Below are 18,676 nucleotides of genomic sequence, written 5' to 3'. Positions count from 1 at the left end.
ATATGATGATTTACAGAATGAAATTGAAGAGAGGTTAGAACAATCTGATGATGAAAGAATTAGGCCACAACTGCATGAACATTTTATGCTGAAACGTCCAAAAAGACTTCAAGACTACATAATGCAGTTAATGACCTGTGAGGAACCAGAATCTCATTGTGATGCCATAAATTTGAGTTGACAAGACAACTGGAAAGTAGCAATTGATCAAGAAATGGCAGCACATCAAGAAAATGGAACTTGGACTTTGGAAGATTTACCTCCTAGAAGTGTATCTATAAACTGAAGACAAATGCCTATGGATCATTTGACAGATTCAAAGTAAGACTGGTTATCAAAGGATTTTCTCAAAAGAAAGGAATAGATTGTGGACAAACTTCCAGCCCTGTGGCAAAGATGTCGAGTATTCAAACATTACTCAGCATTGCAGCCAAAGAGAAGATGAACATTGCACAAATAGATGTGACTACTGCCTGTCTTTATGGTGACCTGAAGGAAACAATATTTATGGTACAACCTGGGGGTTATATTGATGGTTCTAGAAAAGTACGTTGATTACTGAAAAGCTTATATGGTCTGAAACAGGCACCCTGCTGCTGGAATGAAAGATTCACTAATTATGTGATGGAATGAAGATTTAAGACAAGCTGATCCTTGTCTCTATATGAGGCAGTAAGGTTCTTATAAGATTTTCTTCACACTCTACGGTTGATGATGGACTGACTGGGGCAAATGATGGCATTGAACTTAAAGAACTTATTGAAGATCTTGAAAGAGAATTCAAAATAAAATCAAAGCCAGCATCATATTTCTTAGGCTTGGAAACTGATAGACATGAAGACAGGTCCATTCAAATCAATCAGGTTCACTACACTGAGAAGATTTTGGAGTGCTTTGGCACGGCGATTGCAGAGGTGTAATAACTCCAATAATCCAGGACGGCGGCACTGAATAGAACCCTATCAACAATGAATATTCTTATAGACAAGTAGTTGGATCTTTGATGTACTGGACATGTAGGACAAGGCCGGACATAGCAAATGTTGTTGGAGTAGTATCTAGATATCTTGAAAATCCAACAGTGTGTGATGTAATAAGGATAAAAAGAATTTTTGCTATTTGAGAGGCACATATGACTATGGATTTATTTACAAAAGCAGAGAAGACAAAGCCATTTTTCAATATTACAGCAATGCCAATTATGGAGGTGATTTAGGGATTGTACAATCCACCTCAGGTGCTCTCTGCTTGTACTGCAGTGCACCTGTCAGTTGGATGAGTCAGCGACCAACTTTAGTTGCAATCTCCACTACTGCTGAAGTTGTAGCAGCTAGTGAAGCAGCATGAAAAATGGTCTGGGTGAAGAGATTTTTAACTTAACTTTGCCAGCTAAAGGATTTGAAACCTTGCCTATGAGTGGTCAATGAAGCTGCTGTTCAACTCACAAGGAATCCTGAATTTCACCAACAGAAAATACATATTTGTATCAGACACTTCTTTGTTCAGTAATTAGGTACAGCTGGTGAAATTACCATTTCAAGAGTAGATACAGAAAATCAGCTTTACGATTTACTAACAAAACAATTATTTGCTGTGCAGCTAAGACATTTGTGCAAAAATATGAAAGTGTGTAAGATATTAAGTTAAGGGATATTGTCAAAGTTTTTGTTGTGGTCAAGTTCATTGACATTTAAATATCTCTATCTTACATTACATGGATTGTTTTCCAGTTTTTTGTCACAATGGAAATATTAGTAACATTGTTATTCTGTAGACTTCTAATAAACCAGTGCCCCCCCCCCCCCCTCATGAAAAACTTGCATCATTCCTAAATAATCAAATGGGGATACTACCAAATTTCTTTGGCAGGGAATGGAGCAATTATAATTTGCTTGTATAAATGAGGCTTTCCTTCTTGCCTGTTTCTGGTCCTTTTGCCCTGGGCTGACCATGTCAATTTTTTGAGGTACTTGAAGGCAGTAATTACAGTGAAACTCCACTTTTACACTTTTCAAGGGAATTCATAGAAATGGTGGAAAATTTGGGAAAATATAAAATGCAGAAAAAAAGGGGTTTTAAACTGTAAAAGTTAAGTATAGAATACCCATAGCATTTTCACTCTTTTGGTGTGATATATGTACATAATAGGCATCAAAATACTTGCCAGGGACTTGTTAATTATCTGATATAAACCTCTTATGTAACTGTAACCGATAACTGTCTGGGAAGTAGAAACATTTGACTCAATTTCATACATCATAATCGATGTTTTTGGAAACCCTGCAGTGCCATTCATTATTTCAATAATGAAACATTGCACCAGTTATGTATGTTTTCATGCTTAGCATGATGTGTTTCGAGAATTTATTCTCATTGCCAAGAGTAAATAAGTATTTTGTGTGGTGTTTGCATGTGTCTCTTGCACTGTATGTTCTTTTTGAGGTTATCAGGTATTATGGCTCCTCTCAGTTATGTAGAAAACCACATGCACACTATCAACTTTTGTGCAACATCACAAAAAATTCATATGTAAATACTGCACTTGACAATGTGAATAAGTTCTCAAAACAAGTTATGCTCAGCGTGAAAAAATTCGTGATTGGCGTTGTGTTTCCATCAAAAAAATTTAAGCACTGCAGAATGAGTGAAGGTGTCAATTAGTGCTACAAGTAGCCTAATCATGAAACACACTCAATATGGATCAACAAAGGTGCCATGATGAGCACAACAACCACACCAACTGTGCATGCGCCAAGTAGAGCTTGCCAGTGGCAGGAAATATGGCGTGAACTGTTCCGACTGGTGGTGGTCCAACTTAGGTTTATGCAAAACCAAGTTAACTGAGTTGAAAGTTCACAAAATCAAATTGGGACAAAAAAAACTGAGATAACATTCAATGCCATCTCTTTCACCATGATGGATATGGTATATGGTGCAATTTTTGGTCTTTTGGCCTGAAATTTTGTAGACAGACTTGAGAAAACATTCAGTTTGTGAGCATTAATGAAGGTATAGACACATTACTCTGATAAACCCAGGTTTGGTTGGTGTGAAAGTGGTCATGAGCTCTGAACTAGAGCAAACTCAGCACCACCTGTAGAGCAGCATGTTCAACTAGAGTTAGTAATAATCAAACCCAAGGTGAGCCAATTTCAAAAACAGATTTGGTAGGAAAAGCTAAATTAATGTTTGATGTCGTTTGCCATGTCCATGTCTGGTCAGGTTGTAACTTCTCTTACGATGCAGTAACCAAACCTAGTTGGTAGAGAAAGTCTTCTAGCACTCATTTCACTTGTTAGCATCTGCACAATTTGCATATCTCTTTTTTTTGTGAAATCAGTGATCAAACTGAAAACTCTTTTTTATTGCCTGACATCCAAATATCTAATGTCAAAGCATTATGTTCCATCTATTGCAATTTATTTCTTACAGGCTGTACTCTCAATATTATTATAAATCTTCTAACATACCAGTCAATTTTTTGGTTGAGGGCAGTTGATAATTGGCGATTTTGTTGCCTAATACCCCACCACAAGCACAAATGGCTGCTGTGCTTTAACCCAAAAATTTAAGTCTTAATAGTTATGTCCCTTTCTACAATAAATGTAATCTCTGTCTATAAAAGGCAATGTCCCAACTGACTCACTCACTCACAAATTCATCATCATCCAGCCCAAACCACAGAGGATTGAAACTTGAAATTTGCAGAGGATGTGGATCTTATACTGTAGGCATTGTTTATGAAGACATTTTTCGAAATTCCACTCCTGAGAAGGTGAGACAGGCGATGGGAGGTTTTTGGAATACATGTTCCTATTAAGGCAATTTTTATGTAGGCCTGCAAAAATTGGTATTTGGTTTCTCAGTCAGAAATAAAGAAATACAGGTTTAAGACTTTTTTTTCAAATTTAGCCACTATGCGGGTAAAATAGTGGGCGAAAGGTCTTTTTTCCCAAGCAGGTCATTATTAAAGAATTATTAAAGTACTTTTAAAGCCAGATCTATGAAAACTGATATTTGACATCTCAGTTAGAAATAAATACTTGTTATAGTATCTTTGGTAATTCAAGGGGTGGAATAAGGCCAGACTGGTTCACTGACTCATCATCACCCAGCCCAAACCACTAAGATAAGAGCTTGAAATTTATATATGGTGTGTGTCTTATGCTGTAGGCATCATTCAAGAAGAGATTGTTTAAAATTACACTCCTAAGGGGGTGAAATAGGGGCTGAAAGACTTTTTGTGACTATGTTGCTATCAAGGCAATTTTGAAGCTAGAACTATGAAAACTGGTATATGGTTTCTCAGTCACAAATAAAAAAAATTGGTGTTTCAGCATTTTTGGAAATTCACCAGCTGAGGGGGTAAAATAGGGGATGAAAATTTTTAAGAAAATATTTCGTTATGTGAAAATTTTATATTACAATTATAATCTTAATAGTTTCTGCTTCAATGTACAATAAATTTGTAGCTTACACAACCAACTAACTAAGCTCATTATTGCAAAAAACAAGCATTATAGTGCTCTCTATATTTCAAAGTGTACAACACATAGACATCAAATACAAAAAATGCCATCAATAGAATAACCAAAGTTCACAGAAAAAATAACCTTTAAAATCATATGACAATTTTTTTACCATCAGAAGCCACAGCAAAACTTTAAAAATGCAGTACAGGAATAATAAGAAAACACAATAAAGTATGCCCTCAGACATAAAGTATAGGATAACATTTTGCAGTAAAATACCTAACATAAAAGCACATAGTAATTTCTTAAAAACAAATATAGAAAAGAATGAGATTTTCACTCTGCAGCGGAGTGTGCACTGATATGAAACTTCCTGGCAGATTAAAACTGTGCGCCCGACCGAGACTTGAACGCGGGACCTTTGCCTTTCGCAGGCAAGTGCTCTACCATCCGAGCTACCGAAGCACGACTCACGCCCAGTCCTCACAGCTTTACTTCTGCCAGTATCTCGTCTCCTACCTTCCAAACTTTACAGAAGCTCTCCTGAAAACCTTGCAGAACTAGCACTCATGAAAGAAAGGATAGTTTGGAAGGTAGGAGACGAGATACTGGCAGAAGTAAAGCTGTGAGGACCAGGCGTGAGTCGTGCTTCGGTAGCTCAGATGGTAGAGCACTTGCCTGCGAAAGGCAAAGGTCGCGAGTTTGAGTCTCGGTCGGGCACACAGTTTTAATCTGCCAGGAAGTTTCAAATATAGAAAAGTTAATATCAGAAACAGCTTTTTACATTTTCAAAAACATTGATGAAATATAAAAACATTAACCTTTCACAAGGGACATTATGCCCTTCCTTACCATACTCAAAGACTTGGCCAACTTAATGACTGATATTGTCAGCAGACATTTTTAACAGTTGTTTATAAAAAAGTAAAAATTCTGGTTGATGTTTTTATTAATTACTTTGAAGAGAAATTTTTCCATGATCATTCTGAGCTACTTAGCAAGTAGTTTATTACTACAGATATTTTGATGACAGACTTTTATTAATCAAAGGAGACAATACTGCAATTGATGAAATAGTGACCAAGTTTAGCAGCTTACATGAGATAATTGCATTTACAGTTGAGATAGGGATGGAGGACTCTGTAAATTTTTTAGAGCTAGTTATAAGAAATGAAAATGGTAGGCCCACCTTCAGGATACTTAGGAAGAATACATGTACTGAGACAGACTTAGATTATCTCTAACCATCCAGATCAGCATAAAATACATTTTTCACTTTTGCTGTCAATAGCATGCAGGACTTTGTGCCACTTACGAATAGCAATGGGCAGAAAAAATTCATTACTCTACCTTCATGTGGGAGTTTTAGTACTAGAATTGCTATGATTTTCAAAAAATTATCTGTGGGGCATGTTTTTTCAACTGAAAAAAGATAAGCTCCATAAACAATTAATTAGAAATATATATAAATTCAATTTTTTGCATGAATCAGAGGTTTACAGATTACAGTGTACTTATTGTAATTCAATTTATGTGGGGAAGTCAGGGAGAAAATTCGAAGTAAGATATTGTGAGCATGTTGTGCCTGATAGGAGGGATTTTGCTGATAAATCAAACTTTGTGGCACATTTCTCTGATACAGATCATGCTACTCCTGACTTGACATGGCAGTGTAAATTGCTGCATAGGGGACAAAAAGGCAGATATCTTGGTCTCCTTCAGTAGATGGAGACTTTCTGCAATTTGAAATCTCACAACTGCACATTGCTTAATAAGCACATTGCAAGAAAGCCATGGTTAGTGTAAATTTAAAATTAAGATATGAATTCCAATATATGTTTATGTAATAAAAGGATTATTGTGGTATTTAGTAATCATGTGTATCATATTATACAGGTGATGAATTTCAGTCTGTTACGTTACACACATTCCCAGAATTTCATACATAAAAATTATGAATGAAATTCTCCCAGTGCATAAATGTAACAGAATTTTAAGAAAGGTTGTTTAGTGTGTGTTCCAAGCCACTTTCTCAATAATTTTTGAGAACAGCACATAAAGTGGAGGAACTATCTCAAATACATGAGGTAGCATCTGTTCCTCAGATTAGAGGAGGCCACCAACAGTGTTGGTTGCCTATGTTAAGGGCAGCTAAAGTAATCTCCAAAGCTGGCCCAGAAGCCCTGTCACTGGACTTGCTTCCTTGCCAGCAACCTACTGGAAGGACATAACTTAATGGTTTCAAGTATCGACCAGAAAATAATCAGATTGCCTGGCATGTTGACGACTCAGTGACACAAAAGGATAATGCATGGAAAAAAATTTGAAATATCAAGACATGGAATGTAAAAGGCATTGTCCATAAAGAAGACCAATTATGTGACATACTGACAAAAAGGATTTTCAATCATACAAATTTTCTAAAAAATAAAATAAAATATAATTAAAAAAAAGAGGTTTCCAATGAGACTTGGAATTACTTACATTTCTTCAACAGAGTTGATTGGTAAACAAGAGCAAAATCTGGTGTCATACTGACAGTACAGATGTGCTTCAGATCAGTAATCAACAACTACACTTTCTGAAGCTAAATGATCATTCAATTGCAATTAAAACTTTTGAGAGGCTACACTGCAGTGGTTGGTGTCTATGCACCAGTTGAAGCAGAGCAGATTATTTGCAAAATCAATAAGTCTAATATTATCATAGTAATGGAGGACTTTAGTGCTCTTGTAGGTGACACCCAAATCAACCAGTGTGTAGGCTCTCACAGGGAAAGAAACATGCAATAGTTATAGTTATAGCTTAATTGATTTCACTGTATGTAATGAAATCAAAATTATGAACACAGTGCTGAAACATAAAGCAAGCCACAAATTCATTTGGGAAGCAAAGGACCTCAGATCAATAATACATTATATTCTTTGTAATAACAAAGTGACTGATATAGTATTGAGTGCAAGAGTGTTTTGAGGTCCTGAAATTGAATCTTATCATTATTGCCCAGTAAGCACCATATGAACAAGAAGAAGGTGGCATAAAAAGAAGTACAAGAAACTGACAATGAATAAAGAACTACTGTCCCTGTAAGCCTTCTGAGAGACCCTCAGTATAGTTTGATTACACCAAAAACAACTTGATGAGTCAGTGAAAATATCACCAATGAAAGAAATAGCAAAAGAAGAATGGGAGGTTCTCCAATGGATTCTAAGAGAAGCTGAAAATCAGAGCCTTGTCAGAGAAGTAGTGGGGCACAAGGAAAAAGGACTGAGAAAATGGGATGATTATGCCAAAAAAGGCTATAAAGGACAAATGAGAAGCATTTGTGAAATATCCATGTAGAAGGAAAGAAGAAGATAAAATACAATATCATAAGAAAAGAGGAATTACTACAAGAGAAAAGTAAAACAGAAATACACAGAAAATATATACAGAGGTGGGAATAATCTGTGGCAAATTTAGAACATGATTTTTATGGACCCCAAACACAGATATTTAATGAATGAAAGAAATAGCTAAAGAAGAATGGGAGGTTCTCCAATGGATTCTAAGAGAAGCTGAAAATCAGAGCCTTGTCAGAGAAGTAGTGGCACAGGGAAAAAGGACTGAGAAAATGGGACAATTATGCCAAAAAAGGCTATAAAGGACAAATGAGAAGCATTTGTGAAATATCCATGTAGAAGGCAAGAAGAAGATAAAATACAATATCATAAGAAAAGAGGAATTACTACAAGAGAAAACTAAAACAGAAATACACAGAAAATATATATAGAGGTGGGAAGAATCTGTGGAAAATTTAGAACATGATTTTTATGGACCCCAAACACAGATATTTAAAATGATTAAAAAGCTAAGTAGTGAAATAATAAAGAGTGTGAAAGTGAGGAAGGGATCCAGATGACTAGGATAGTGAAGCAGCCATTGAAATAAAGTGTGTTGTGTTCAGCTGTATGTTGTGCCACAGGGCGGTCTAGGCTCTTGGCCATAGTTTGGCGATGGCTCCCATAATTATCCTGGCCTTTGCCTACATTAATATACTGTCCGCACAACGTCCATCCAACAGTTTCCACTCTCTCTGTCCTGTCATCTTCTTCCCATTCTCATCTCCCACCTGTTTACTTGCAGCACTTTTCCAATGCATCTGCCCATTTTTTCCCACTCCCATTCTTTTTTGCTGCTTTTTTACCTAACACCCTGCTGCACAACCTCCTGACACTGTGCCTATTGGATGTCTAGTTCTCTCACTCACCACCGGACAGCATTCATCTCTCTCCCCACCTCTAATTACTATCCCTTACCCTTTCCTGCCCCCTCCAGATTGCTGCTTGCATCCCATGTGGTAGCTGCATTCGAGCCTGAGATGCTGGAGTTGGCGGTCATGTGTGTGTGAGGTATGCTTGCTTGTGCGTATGAGTGGTGTGTGTGTGTCTCCTTTACTGATGAAGGCTGTGGCTGAAAGCTTTATGTAAGTGTCTTTTAATTGTGCCTGTCTGCAGCTTGACATGTCTTCTTAATGGTAAGTATCAATCTGTCTTCTCCTATATTAAAATATATTTTGGTCGGGGCGCGATATACTTGAGAGCTGGAATAATTCAGTTGTCATTCCTGTGTTTGAAAATGGAGACCTGGAAAACTGTGATAGCTACTGAGGAATAAGTTTATTGAATACAGAATATCAAATTTAGGGCCAATATCATCAAAATGCCTTCAACAAAGTCAACAGAAACAAATTATTACAGATTTGCAGATAATAATGTAACCAGCAACTTATCACTAATACACAAAATTTATCAAACAAATTTAATCTGTGTCAAGAAAGAGGACAAAGTATCAGGGTGGGGCAGAATACATGCGGGAGTATCACAGAGATGCAGACTTTCACCACTCTTGTTTACTATTCATATGAATAAAATCCTCCAAGAGTGGAGATGAAGGCCGAACTGCTTCATTCAATAGAAACACAAAACTACAGCTTTACTTTTTGCACATGATCTAGCTTTTGTAACATCTTCAGAGGATGACCTTCAACATTCTGTACACAGTTTACAGATTTAATCCAAGAAGTATAACACTGGCATCAACGCTGAAAAAACAAAGTCTAGTACAAAATAAGATCTATTTGAAAAATAAAATTCTAGAAAGAGTGAACATATTCACATATTTAGGCTATAAACTATCCTTTATGGGAGAAACAGACCTAGCCGAAAAAGCCCCCAGGTACACAACAGCAATGGGATTATTAATTATGTAATTAAACATTCCTTAGTCCAGAAGTAGACCAGAACATGGCATTGTAAAACATTAGGAAGACCTGTGCTCTGTGATGACAGTGAAGCCCAGATAATAAAACCTAAAGATTCAAAAACACTGACAGCCAGTGAAATAAAATTCTTGTGATGAGTAGCTGGTTAAACCAAATAAGATCACAAAAGGAACAGAGATGTGTTGAAGGAACCTGAAATGGAACCCATCACACATTTTGTTCAGAACTACTAAAACAACTTGAGAAAACATCTACAATGAATGAGCTCAAAGAGAATCCCAGAATGCATACTACACTACCAATCAAACAGTACAAGCTCATTAGGTCGATCAATGAAATGGCAGGAGAACTTCCTGACAATATCGTAATAGGTCAAGAAGTATAATACTTGGAAACAAGAAGTTACACTGATAACATTAACAAGTCAGCATGGGAATTTTCTAAGGTTTTGTCCACTTTTAGTCACCTGCTGATTTTAGTGATCTCTCTAACAGACTTTCTTTTTCTTCAAATTAATGAATTACCACACAAGCTATTCAATGCTGACTGGCTGCCATCCTTTGCAGTATGGCACCATTTGGATGCCATGTTGAGGGCAATAGTGTCAGCATATCACTCTCCCAGACACGGCCAGCTTCCCAGTCCTCAGAGTCACTATTTCTCATTCAGTTAGCTCTTCAGTATGCATTAGTGGCCCCATTCCAGCTCCCCTTCCCCCCTCCTTCCCCCACCCCCACCCTCCCCACTCCCCCTGGCATTGCTGGGAATTGAATCTTGGTTCCCAGTATGGCAGTCAGAACAGTCACTCTAACAGATAAGTAGTCAGAACAGGCATTTGGAGATAGAGTATACATTGCCTGTCTAAATAAGGGTATTTGATCTGCTTTCAATGGACCCTTTTTTGTCACTGCATTGTCTGGTATTTTTAGGAAGAATACAGCAAACCTAGTAGCCAATAATTTGAATTTCATTTCATCTGTCTCACTGCAACTTTTATCTGGGAGTTCAGTATAATTTCTTTGCTGAGTTTATTCATTTTGGACCTACAATTTTCCACATTGGCCTTGTCTTGTTCTTCAAATTCTGAACTTTTTGTGCATAATACATGATTTTTGCATTTTTGATGCTAAAAAATTTTGCTAGTTGACTTATGATAGTGTCACAAGCTTTGACTAACCTTTTGCATTAAATAAAACAAGTGTTAGATATTTTGATCCCAAATGTCAGCCACCTTTTTCCTTGGCCTCCATTGTAAATTTCTCTGATCCTTTGTAAAGAAAACTGTATTCATGATGTTGCAAGAATATTTTATTGAAAGCTAAATTTCTAGTCTTCTGTGTTTCCTTGACAAATTTCTTCCCAACTTTTAGTCTGTAAATTCTATGTGAATAGCATAACTGAGTCAGCAGTCATAAACCTGTTAATTTTTACCTTTCTTTTCATAGTTAAACCTGATTGGTGTGGATGCTTTATTGCTCCATTTGACTGTCATAGTCAGATAAACCATTTATTATGGAGCTCACATCTATTATATTAAACTGAACTGGGTGTTCAAATAGATTATCAGTGTTGTTGCACAGTGTTCTTCTATTCTTGTTGAAGCTATTACTATATGAGTCAAATCAAAGCTGGACATCAGCAACTCAAGGTGCCTTTGATCAGATCCACAGATCCATCCAAGATGTAATCTGTATTCAAATCTCCCCATACAATCACTTCTCCATTATTTCTGTGACTTATTATTAGCCACTGCAACTGTGCCTGATGAAATGTAAATAACTGTTTCATTGTAAATGACATAGTATGTGCAACAGTTTGTGCTGTACTGAATGTCATGGCTACAGCATTTAATCCCAGCCAATCACGGACAGCCAACGTAAATGACCGTAACCCAAAACATAAGTAGTTAATGGGTTAATCATTTTACTTGAAGTAGCTACACAGCCAAAACACTCAATTACCTAAAATAAAAATAAATTGGAGATAAATAACAGCCATTGCATGAAACTTATTTTCTTTTTAAGTACTCATGACAACATTGCTTTACAGTATAGGCTTGCATGGCCATGGACTAGCTGAAATTATTTGTCATAATTCTGACCAGTTCACTACTTCTTGTGTTTGAATGTCATATTTACAACTTCTGATAATGAGACCAATGCAGTTGTAAATGGGCACCAAACCACAGACCTAACGGAAAATCAATATTATGTGAAAAAATAAATAATAACAATAATAATAACAAAAATATGAGTACATACTCACCACCTTCTGTTGTGCTGAATATTTTTTTGGCAGAATCTCCAGCACCTTTCTTTGTTTCAGCAGAAACAGAAACTCTGTATATAGAAAATGCTTGTATTCCATAGAATGTTCCATTTGACAATGATGCTGATATTGTGGAATTCATGCTGCTGTTATCTTGGCATGGACAGCTGGGTCCATCTTTTGATTTTATGCAACTAACATGAATGTTGTAGAATATCAGCAGTCCTCGTTTGCATTTTGGTGGGTCCCAGCTCACAATAACCACCCCATTATTTTCTTCAACTGACAAATTCTCAGGTTCATCTGGCACTGCAAAATAAACACTGCCTTGTATTTCTTTTTAAAATTATCTTATTTTCTGAAAGAATAATCTCACAACAGATCTAAATAACTACTAGTATGAATAGATTTGCATATAAATAATGTTTCAAATAAAGATAAAGCTAAATATAAAAATAAATACAAAGTTTTTTCAATAAATAAATAAAAAATACACACCGTAACTAACACTCTGAAATGTAATAAGAGTGTAGATTACTCATACACTACATGAATAATGTAGCAGACAAAGCACCATTAATATGTTGCTATCAGGTGAAATCTTTCAGGAACCCGAGAGAGAAGGCCAAAGGAACACACAGTGCTCAATGTCCATTGTGTCATCCTCTGCCATATAGTATCATTTGTATGTGATAAAAAGGACAGTGGGACCACCATACTGTCTTACTGGAAATTATCAGTTTCCAACACATTGAAGTAACTACTTCTCAATCAAGTATCACATTCAGAGCAGACCATGACATGTGTGGTGTGACCATGTGAGTAACATACATGTGTGGGTCCTCACTCTGTTGAGCAACTCCTGAAGCTCCATGTTTGACTCCATGTTTCATCATGAGTTTGTCATACCACTCTAACAGTATGAAGAGTATTCCCAGGAATGAGTGCAATTCCATCCTCAATTGCATAGTTGAAGTTACAGTCCAAACTGATCCCATCACAAACAATAATCATAATATCATCTTTCCTCCAGAGAGGCTAAATTATAGGTGGCATTGCTGAGCCCTGCACTTGGCTTAAAACTGCTAGTTACCTGGAATTATCTACCCAGGGAGTTCAGCACTAATTAGAACGTTTCCCACCTTTGAATACTCCCTAGCTCATACTGTTCCAAAGTACTGCCACACGGGGTAGCCACGTGGTCTAGGGTGCCTTGCCACAGGGTCTAGGGTGCCTTCAGAGGTTCAGATCCTCCCTCAGGCATGGATGTGTGTTTTGTCCTTAGCATGAGATAGTTTAAGTTACATTGAGTAGTGTGTAAGCCTTGGGACTGATGACCTCAGCAGTTTGGTCCCATAGGATGTTACCACAAATTTCCAAAATTTTTTCCAAAGTGCCTTTGGAATTGCAATTAGAAGCAGTTGATTTACAAAATTGTACTATGCTTAAGGACATGTGTTACAGCAGCATGAATTTGTTTTTATGGTGCCATTATATACATGTAGAGAGGCTTCACAAGCTACACAGAAACATGACTGAGATTATTTCTATCCTTGGACTGACATTTTGTTGTAAATAGTTTCTTTCTGTGTTGTTTAATAAATGCTTGAAAGTCCTAACCTCACAACTGAGATCTGAAGAATGTTCTGTGTTTGTGGAAACATTGGGTCAGGTACCAGTTATTTTATCATTCAGAATACAAAAGAATTTAATGTACCAAAATTGTAACAAGCTCTTAATATTTTTTTATTCATGTTGATTTTTTCTGTTAAACATGTGGTCTCACAAACATATTTGCTTCGTCAATGTTATCTCACTAACTAGCATTGTTACATGCAAGGCACTGACTGACTGTGCATTTGCTGTTCTCCACTTCTGCTCACAGATGCCTTGTCTACTGCTTCACTGTCCAACTAGCAGTTGTAAAATTTCCTGCCTTTGCCTCTGGGAGCCCATTTGCCCATGTGCAGGCACTTGAGCTGGAACAGTCTACTTTAGCAGAAAGAAGTTCATGGTTGTTTAAGCCTTCTGACCACTCACTTTAATTTTCACTTTTTCACTCGCTCGTCAGCATGTTCCTGACACCATGGACTGTCTGCAAACTTTTTTCCAGTCTCCAGAGCTACAAAACTGTTAGGCACACCTATACCAAAGTCAGCAGACTTACAGCTTTTCTTAACTCTCTTGGATGACTAGGCATGTTTGAACATAGGTTAGTAATCTTACAGCTGGCAACTCTAGCTGTCAGTGGCTCTACTCTTGTTTGTTCTACTTCTAGACTAAATGCTCCTTCTTCATAATCTTGGAGTAATAAGCTCATTAAATACAGTGCCAAAGATTATCAACATCTCCATTCAAGCTGGTTGCTCCACAGCATCCAACAATGAAAAATACATAGACAGTCTTCTTGAGTTTCTTTCCGTGCTGTTCTTCTATGGAGCTTCTGTGTATTCTGCTATTAGTTCAGTCTTGTCTTTGCTGTTGCTATGGGAGCAACACATAGAGGGCTGTAGTATATTACTAGATTCTCTTCTGGTTCTTGAAACTTTACAAGGAGGCTTTTGTGGCACAACTGCCACTTTCTAAGGTGTCTTCCATTTCAGACTTTTCATCATCTCTGAAATACTCTCCCTTGAGCCTTTCTGTGCTGAACTTTATTGTATTCAGTATATCCTATAACTCCCTTTTGTTATGGATCCCAAATATTTTAGCAGTTCCGGTATTTTAGGACAAGACACATGGATGTTTTGTAAGCAGGCTCCTTTGTACACTGACTGCATTTTCCCTGTATCCTACTGAGACACTGGGGTCCACAACCTACTATACCTACAATTGAGTATATGTGAACACTCCATTTCAAAATCCTACAAATTGGTACATCAGACACTTGTAAGAGTTTACTGATCACATTTGTGACTCACATGTATACTGGTTACAGCTTTTTTGGTTTTGTGAAGTGCAACATTTTCCATTTCTGGACATTTAAAGCAGGTTTGCCAGTGTTTGCACCACTGCAAACTCTCATCAGGGAATAATAGGATATTTGTGCAACTTTTTTGGATAGTACTCAATTATAGACATCTGATCATTTGTGGAAAGTCAGAGGCTACTATTAATAGTGTCAGCCTGGTCATTAACATACAACACAAGCATCTGAGTTCCCAACACATGCCCGTGGAGTATGCCAGAAGCTCCTTCTACATCTGGGAAATAATATCACCACACAAGTATCAGGTACATGCTGATCAGTGGCATTTCTATTACTAAAGACAATGTATCTTTCAAAATACATCTGCATTGTATAGTGTTTTGTATTACTTATTGTGACTGCTACTTTATCATATAATTTAACTTGCCTTATACAGGGTGAATCACCTAAAACATGCATCAGAAATGCAATGTGGAAATGGAAATGTTGTTGATGTGCAGTTTGCACAGAACAGATTGGCAGTCAGGGGCTCATATTGTTAGCTGACAGACAGACTGTAATAATATTTAGAAAGTGTTTTTTGTGAAAACATACTTTTTAGGTGGAATGATGACTATTAACAGAAACAAAATAAAATTAGGGACAATTAGAATGTCAATTGTGTTTGTTGCAGGGTTCTAGTGCAAGTCTTTACAAGATATATAACAATATTATGGAAAAGAAAGTTGCTACTCACCATTATAGTAGAGATGCAGAGTTGCAGATAGGTACAACATAAAGACAGTCACAAATAAACTTTTCGGCCAGTAAGGCATTCATCAAAAACACTCACACAGACACACACACACAACTCACACACACATGACTGCAGTCTCAGATAACTGAAGCCCCACTGCAAGCAGCAGCACCAGTGCGTGATGGGGCTGGCAACTGGGTAGGGTAAGGAGGAGACTGGGGTGGGGAGGGGAAAGGATAGTAGGGTAGGGGTGTCAGACAGTGGCATGCTGCTGGCGAGCACAGGGATGAAGTTGAGAGAGGATGGGGCAGCTATGTGCAGTCAGGAGGTTAGACCATTGGCAGGGGAGAGGTGGGGAGGGGGGGGGGGAGGGGGGGGGGGAGGGTGGTGTTAGCGGAAAGGAAGAGAAGTAAAAAACTGGGTGTGATAGTGGAATGAGGACTGTGTAGTGCTGGAATGGGAACAGGGAAGGGGCTAGATGGGAGAGGACAATGACTAATGAAGGTTGAGGCCAGCAGGGTTATGGGAACATAGGATATATGGCAGGCATTACGTACAACCAGGAATTACCTACAAACAAACAGGTATTACCTACAAACAAATCTGGGGAACAGCTACGGGCACCCGCATGGCACCATCCTATGCAAACATACTCATGGGCCATCTAGAGGTATCCTTCCTAAACAACAAGAATCCTAAACCCCTCATCCAGTTCAGATTCATTGATGACATCTTTGCGGCCTGGATCAGTGGTGAGAACTTCAACAACTTCTCCACCATTTGCTTCTCCTGGGCCTACTCAACCCAACAAGCCACTTCCCTAGATGTTGACCTCCACCTCAAACACGGTTATATCAGTACCTCCATCCATATCAAACCTACTAACCACCAGCAATACCTCCATTTCAACAGCTGTCACCTGTTCCATACTAAGAAGTCCCTTCCATACAGCCTAGCCACCCACAATCATTACATCAGCACTGACAAGCAGTCCCTCTCGAAATATACCAAGGGTCTCACTGAAGCCTTGTACAAAATCAAATCTTCCGTGCCTTATCTTTCCAGTCTCCCACCACCTCCCAAAGTTCCATTGTCTGGCCACAGAGGGGCATTCAACTTCCCCTCATAACTCAGTACCACTCAGGACTGGAGCAACTGAATTACATTCTCTGCCAGGGTTTCAACTACCTCTCTTTGTTCCCTGAAATGAGAAATGTCCTGCCCACTATCCTCCCCACCCCCTCCAACAGTGGTATTCTGCTGTCCACCAAACCTACATAATATACACATCCAGCCCTACACAGCCCCCACTTGCAACCCTTTACCACATGGTTTATGCTTTTGTAGTAGACCTAGATGCAAGACGTGTACCATACATCCTCCCACAACCACCTACTCCAGTCCTGTCACAAACATCACCTGCCCATTAAAGGCAGGGCTACCTGTGTAACCAGTCATGTAATCTACAAGCAAAACTACAACCACTGTGTTGCATTCTATGTGGGCATGACAGCCAACAAGCTGTATGGCCACATGAATGGCCACCGACAAACTGTGGCCAAGAAACAAGTGGCACCGTGTTGCTGAGCACATTGCCAAACATGACATCCTTCATTCCAATGACTGATTCAAGCCTGATCCATATGGATCCTTCCCACTAACACCAGCTTTTCTAAATTGTGCAGATGGGAACTTTCCCTGCAATATATCCTAAGTTCCCATAATCTTCCTGGCCTCAACCTTCGTTAGTCATTGTTCTCTCTCATCCAGGCCCTTCCCTGTTCCCATTCCAGCACTACACAGTCCTCATCCCACCATTGCACCCAGACTTTCACTTCTCTCCCTTTCTGGTAACACCCCCCCCTCTCCCCCCCCCCCCACCCCGTCACTACTTCTCCCCTGCCCACGGTCTAACCTCCTGACTGAACATAGCCGCCCCATCCTCTCTCCACCTCGTCCCTGTGCTCTCCAGCAGCATGTCACTGTCTGCCACCCCTACCCTACTATCCTTCCACCTCCCCACCCCAGCCTCCTCCTTACCCTACCCAGTTGCCAGTCCCATCATGCACTGGTGCTGCTGCTTGCAGTGGGGCTTCAGTTGTCCGGGACTGCAGTTGTGTGTGTGTGTGTGTGTGTGTGTGTGTGTGTGTGTGTGTGTTTATGTGTGTGCGTGGGTGGGTGGGTGGGTTGGTGGGTTGGTGGGTGGGTGTGGGTGGGTGTGTGTGTGTGGGTGGGTGTGGGTGTGTCTGTGTCTGTTGTCTATTTTTGATGAAGGTCTTACTGGCCAAAAGCTTTATTTGTGACAGTCTTTTTGTTATGTCTATCGGCAACTTAGCATCTCTGCTATATGGTGAGTAGGAACTTTCCTTTTCATGATATCATTAAATTCCATCCCAGATTTTTCATTGTTTGATTTTTGCCTGACAGCTTTTCTTTGATCCTAACCTAGTGATGTTTTCCTTTGTTACTCTTTTCTAATGCATCACTATACTCAATGTACATCCTTCGTTCTCTTCTTTCCTGTGTTTCTTTTGTGAACTTGCAAACTGCAGTGCATGCTCTACTTATGAGCCTCACTGTATCAACCATCTTGGCCATGCACAACAGACGGTTACAAGACCATGCTGATTGTTGGTGCTGCATCTTATGTCCCACATTACCCCCACTGATATTATTAGTCCTGTACTGTCAAATTGATCACTCTCCCTGCGCCACTTTCCTGTGTTTTTGCGTGTTATTTCCTCACCTTTCTGGTGCCACAATATCTTGCACCTCATCCTGTGAACCTCTCCCCACACCCCGCCCCAACTCTTTCTCCATTCTATCCCAGTTCACACCCACTAATTCCACCTCATCTAGTCATGTCTGCTGTCCCCCTTCTTCACACTTATTCATTCTCAGACCTCCTATCCACAGTATATGTATATACACTTTTTATTATTTATATCTTTTCTTTGATCTCATTGTGACTTCATTCCAATTTTAGTGAGTTTTCGCCTTTCACTATC

At 38.7% G+C, this 18,676-nt stretch overlaps 1 protein-coding gene across 2 annotated transcripts in view; it reads right to left on the bottom strand.

The window, feature by feature from the left end:
• The window catches only part of LOC126412247 (phosphatidylinositol phosphatase PTPRQ-like), a 452,520-nt gene that overhangs the window by 338,128 nt on the left and 95,716 nt on the right, over window positions 1–18,676 (bottom strand). For both annotated transcript variants that reach the window (XM_050081743.1, XM_050081744.1), the window contains exon 3: window positions 12,001–12,312. In XM_050081743.1, the coding sequence (XP_049937700.1) occupies window positions 12,001–12,312 (312 nt within the window). The remainder of the gene's footprint in view (window positions 1–12,000; window positions 12,313–18,676) is intronic.

Source organism: Schistocerca serialis, chromosome 7, assembly GCF_023864345.2.
Source record: "Schistocerca serialis cubense isolate TAMUIC-IGC-003099 chromosome 7, iqSchSeri2.2, whole genome shotgun sequence".
Classification (NCBI taxonomy): domain Eukaryota; kingdom Metazoa; phylum Arthropoda; class Insecta; order Orthoptera; family Acrididae; genus Schistocerca; species Schistocerca serialis.
The sequence above is the reverse complement of the archived record's forward strand: the minus strand, read 5'-3'. Positions and strand labels throughout refer to the sequence as shown.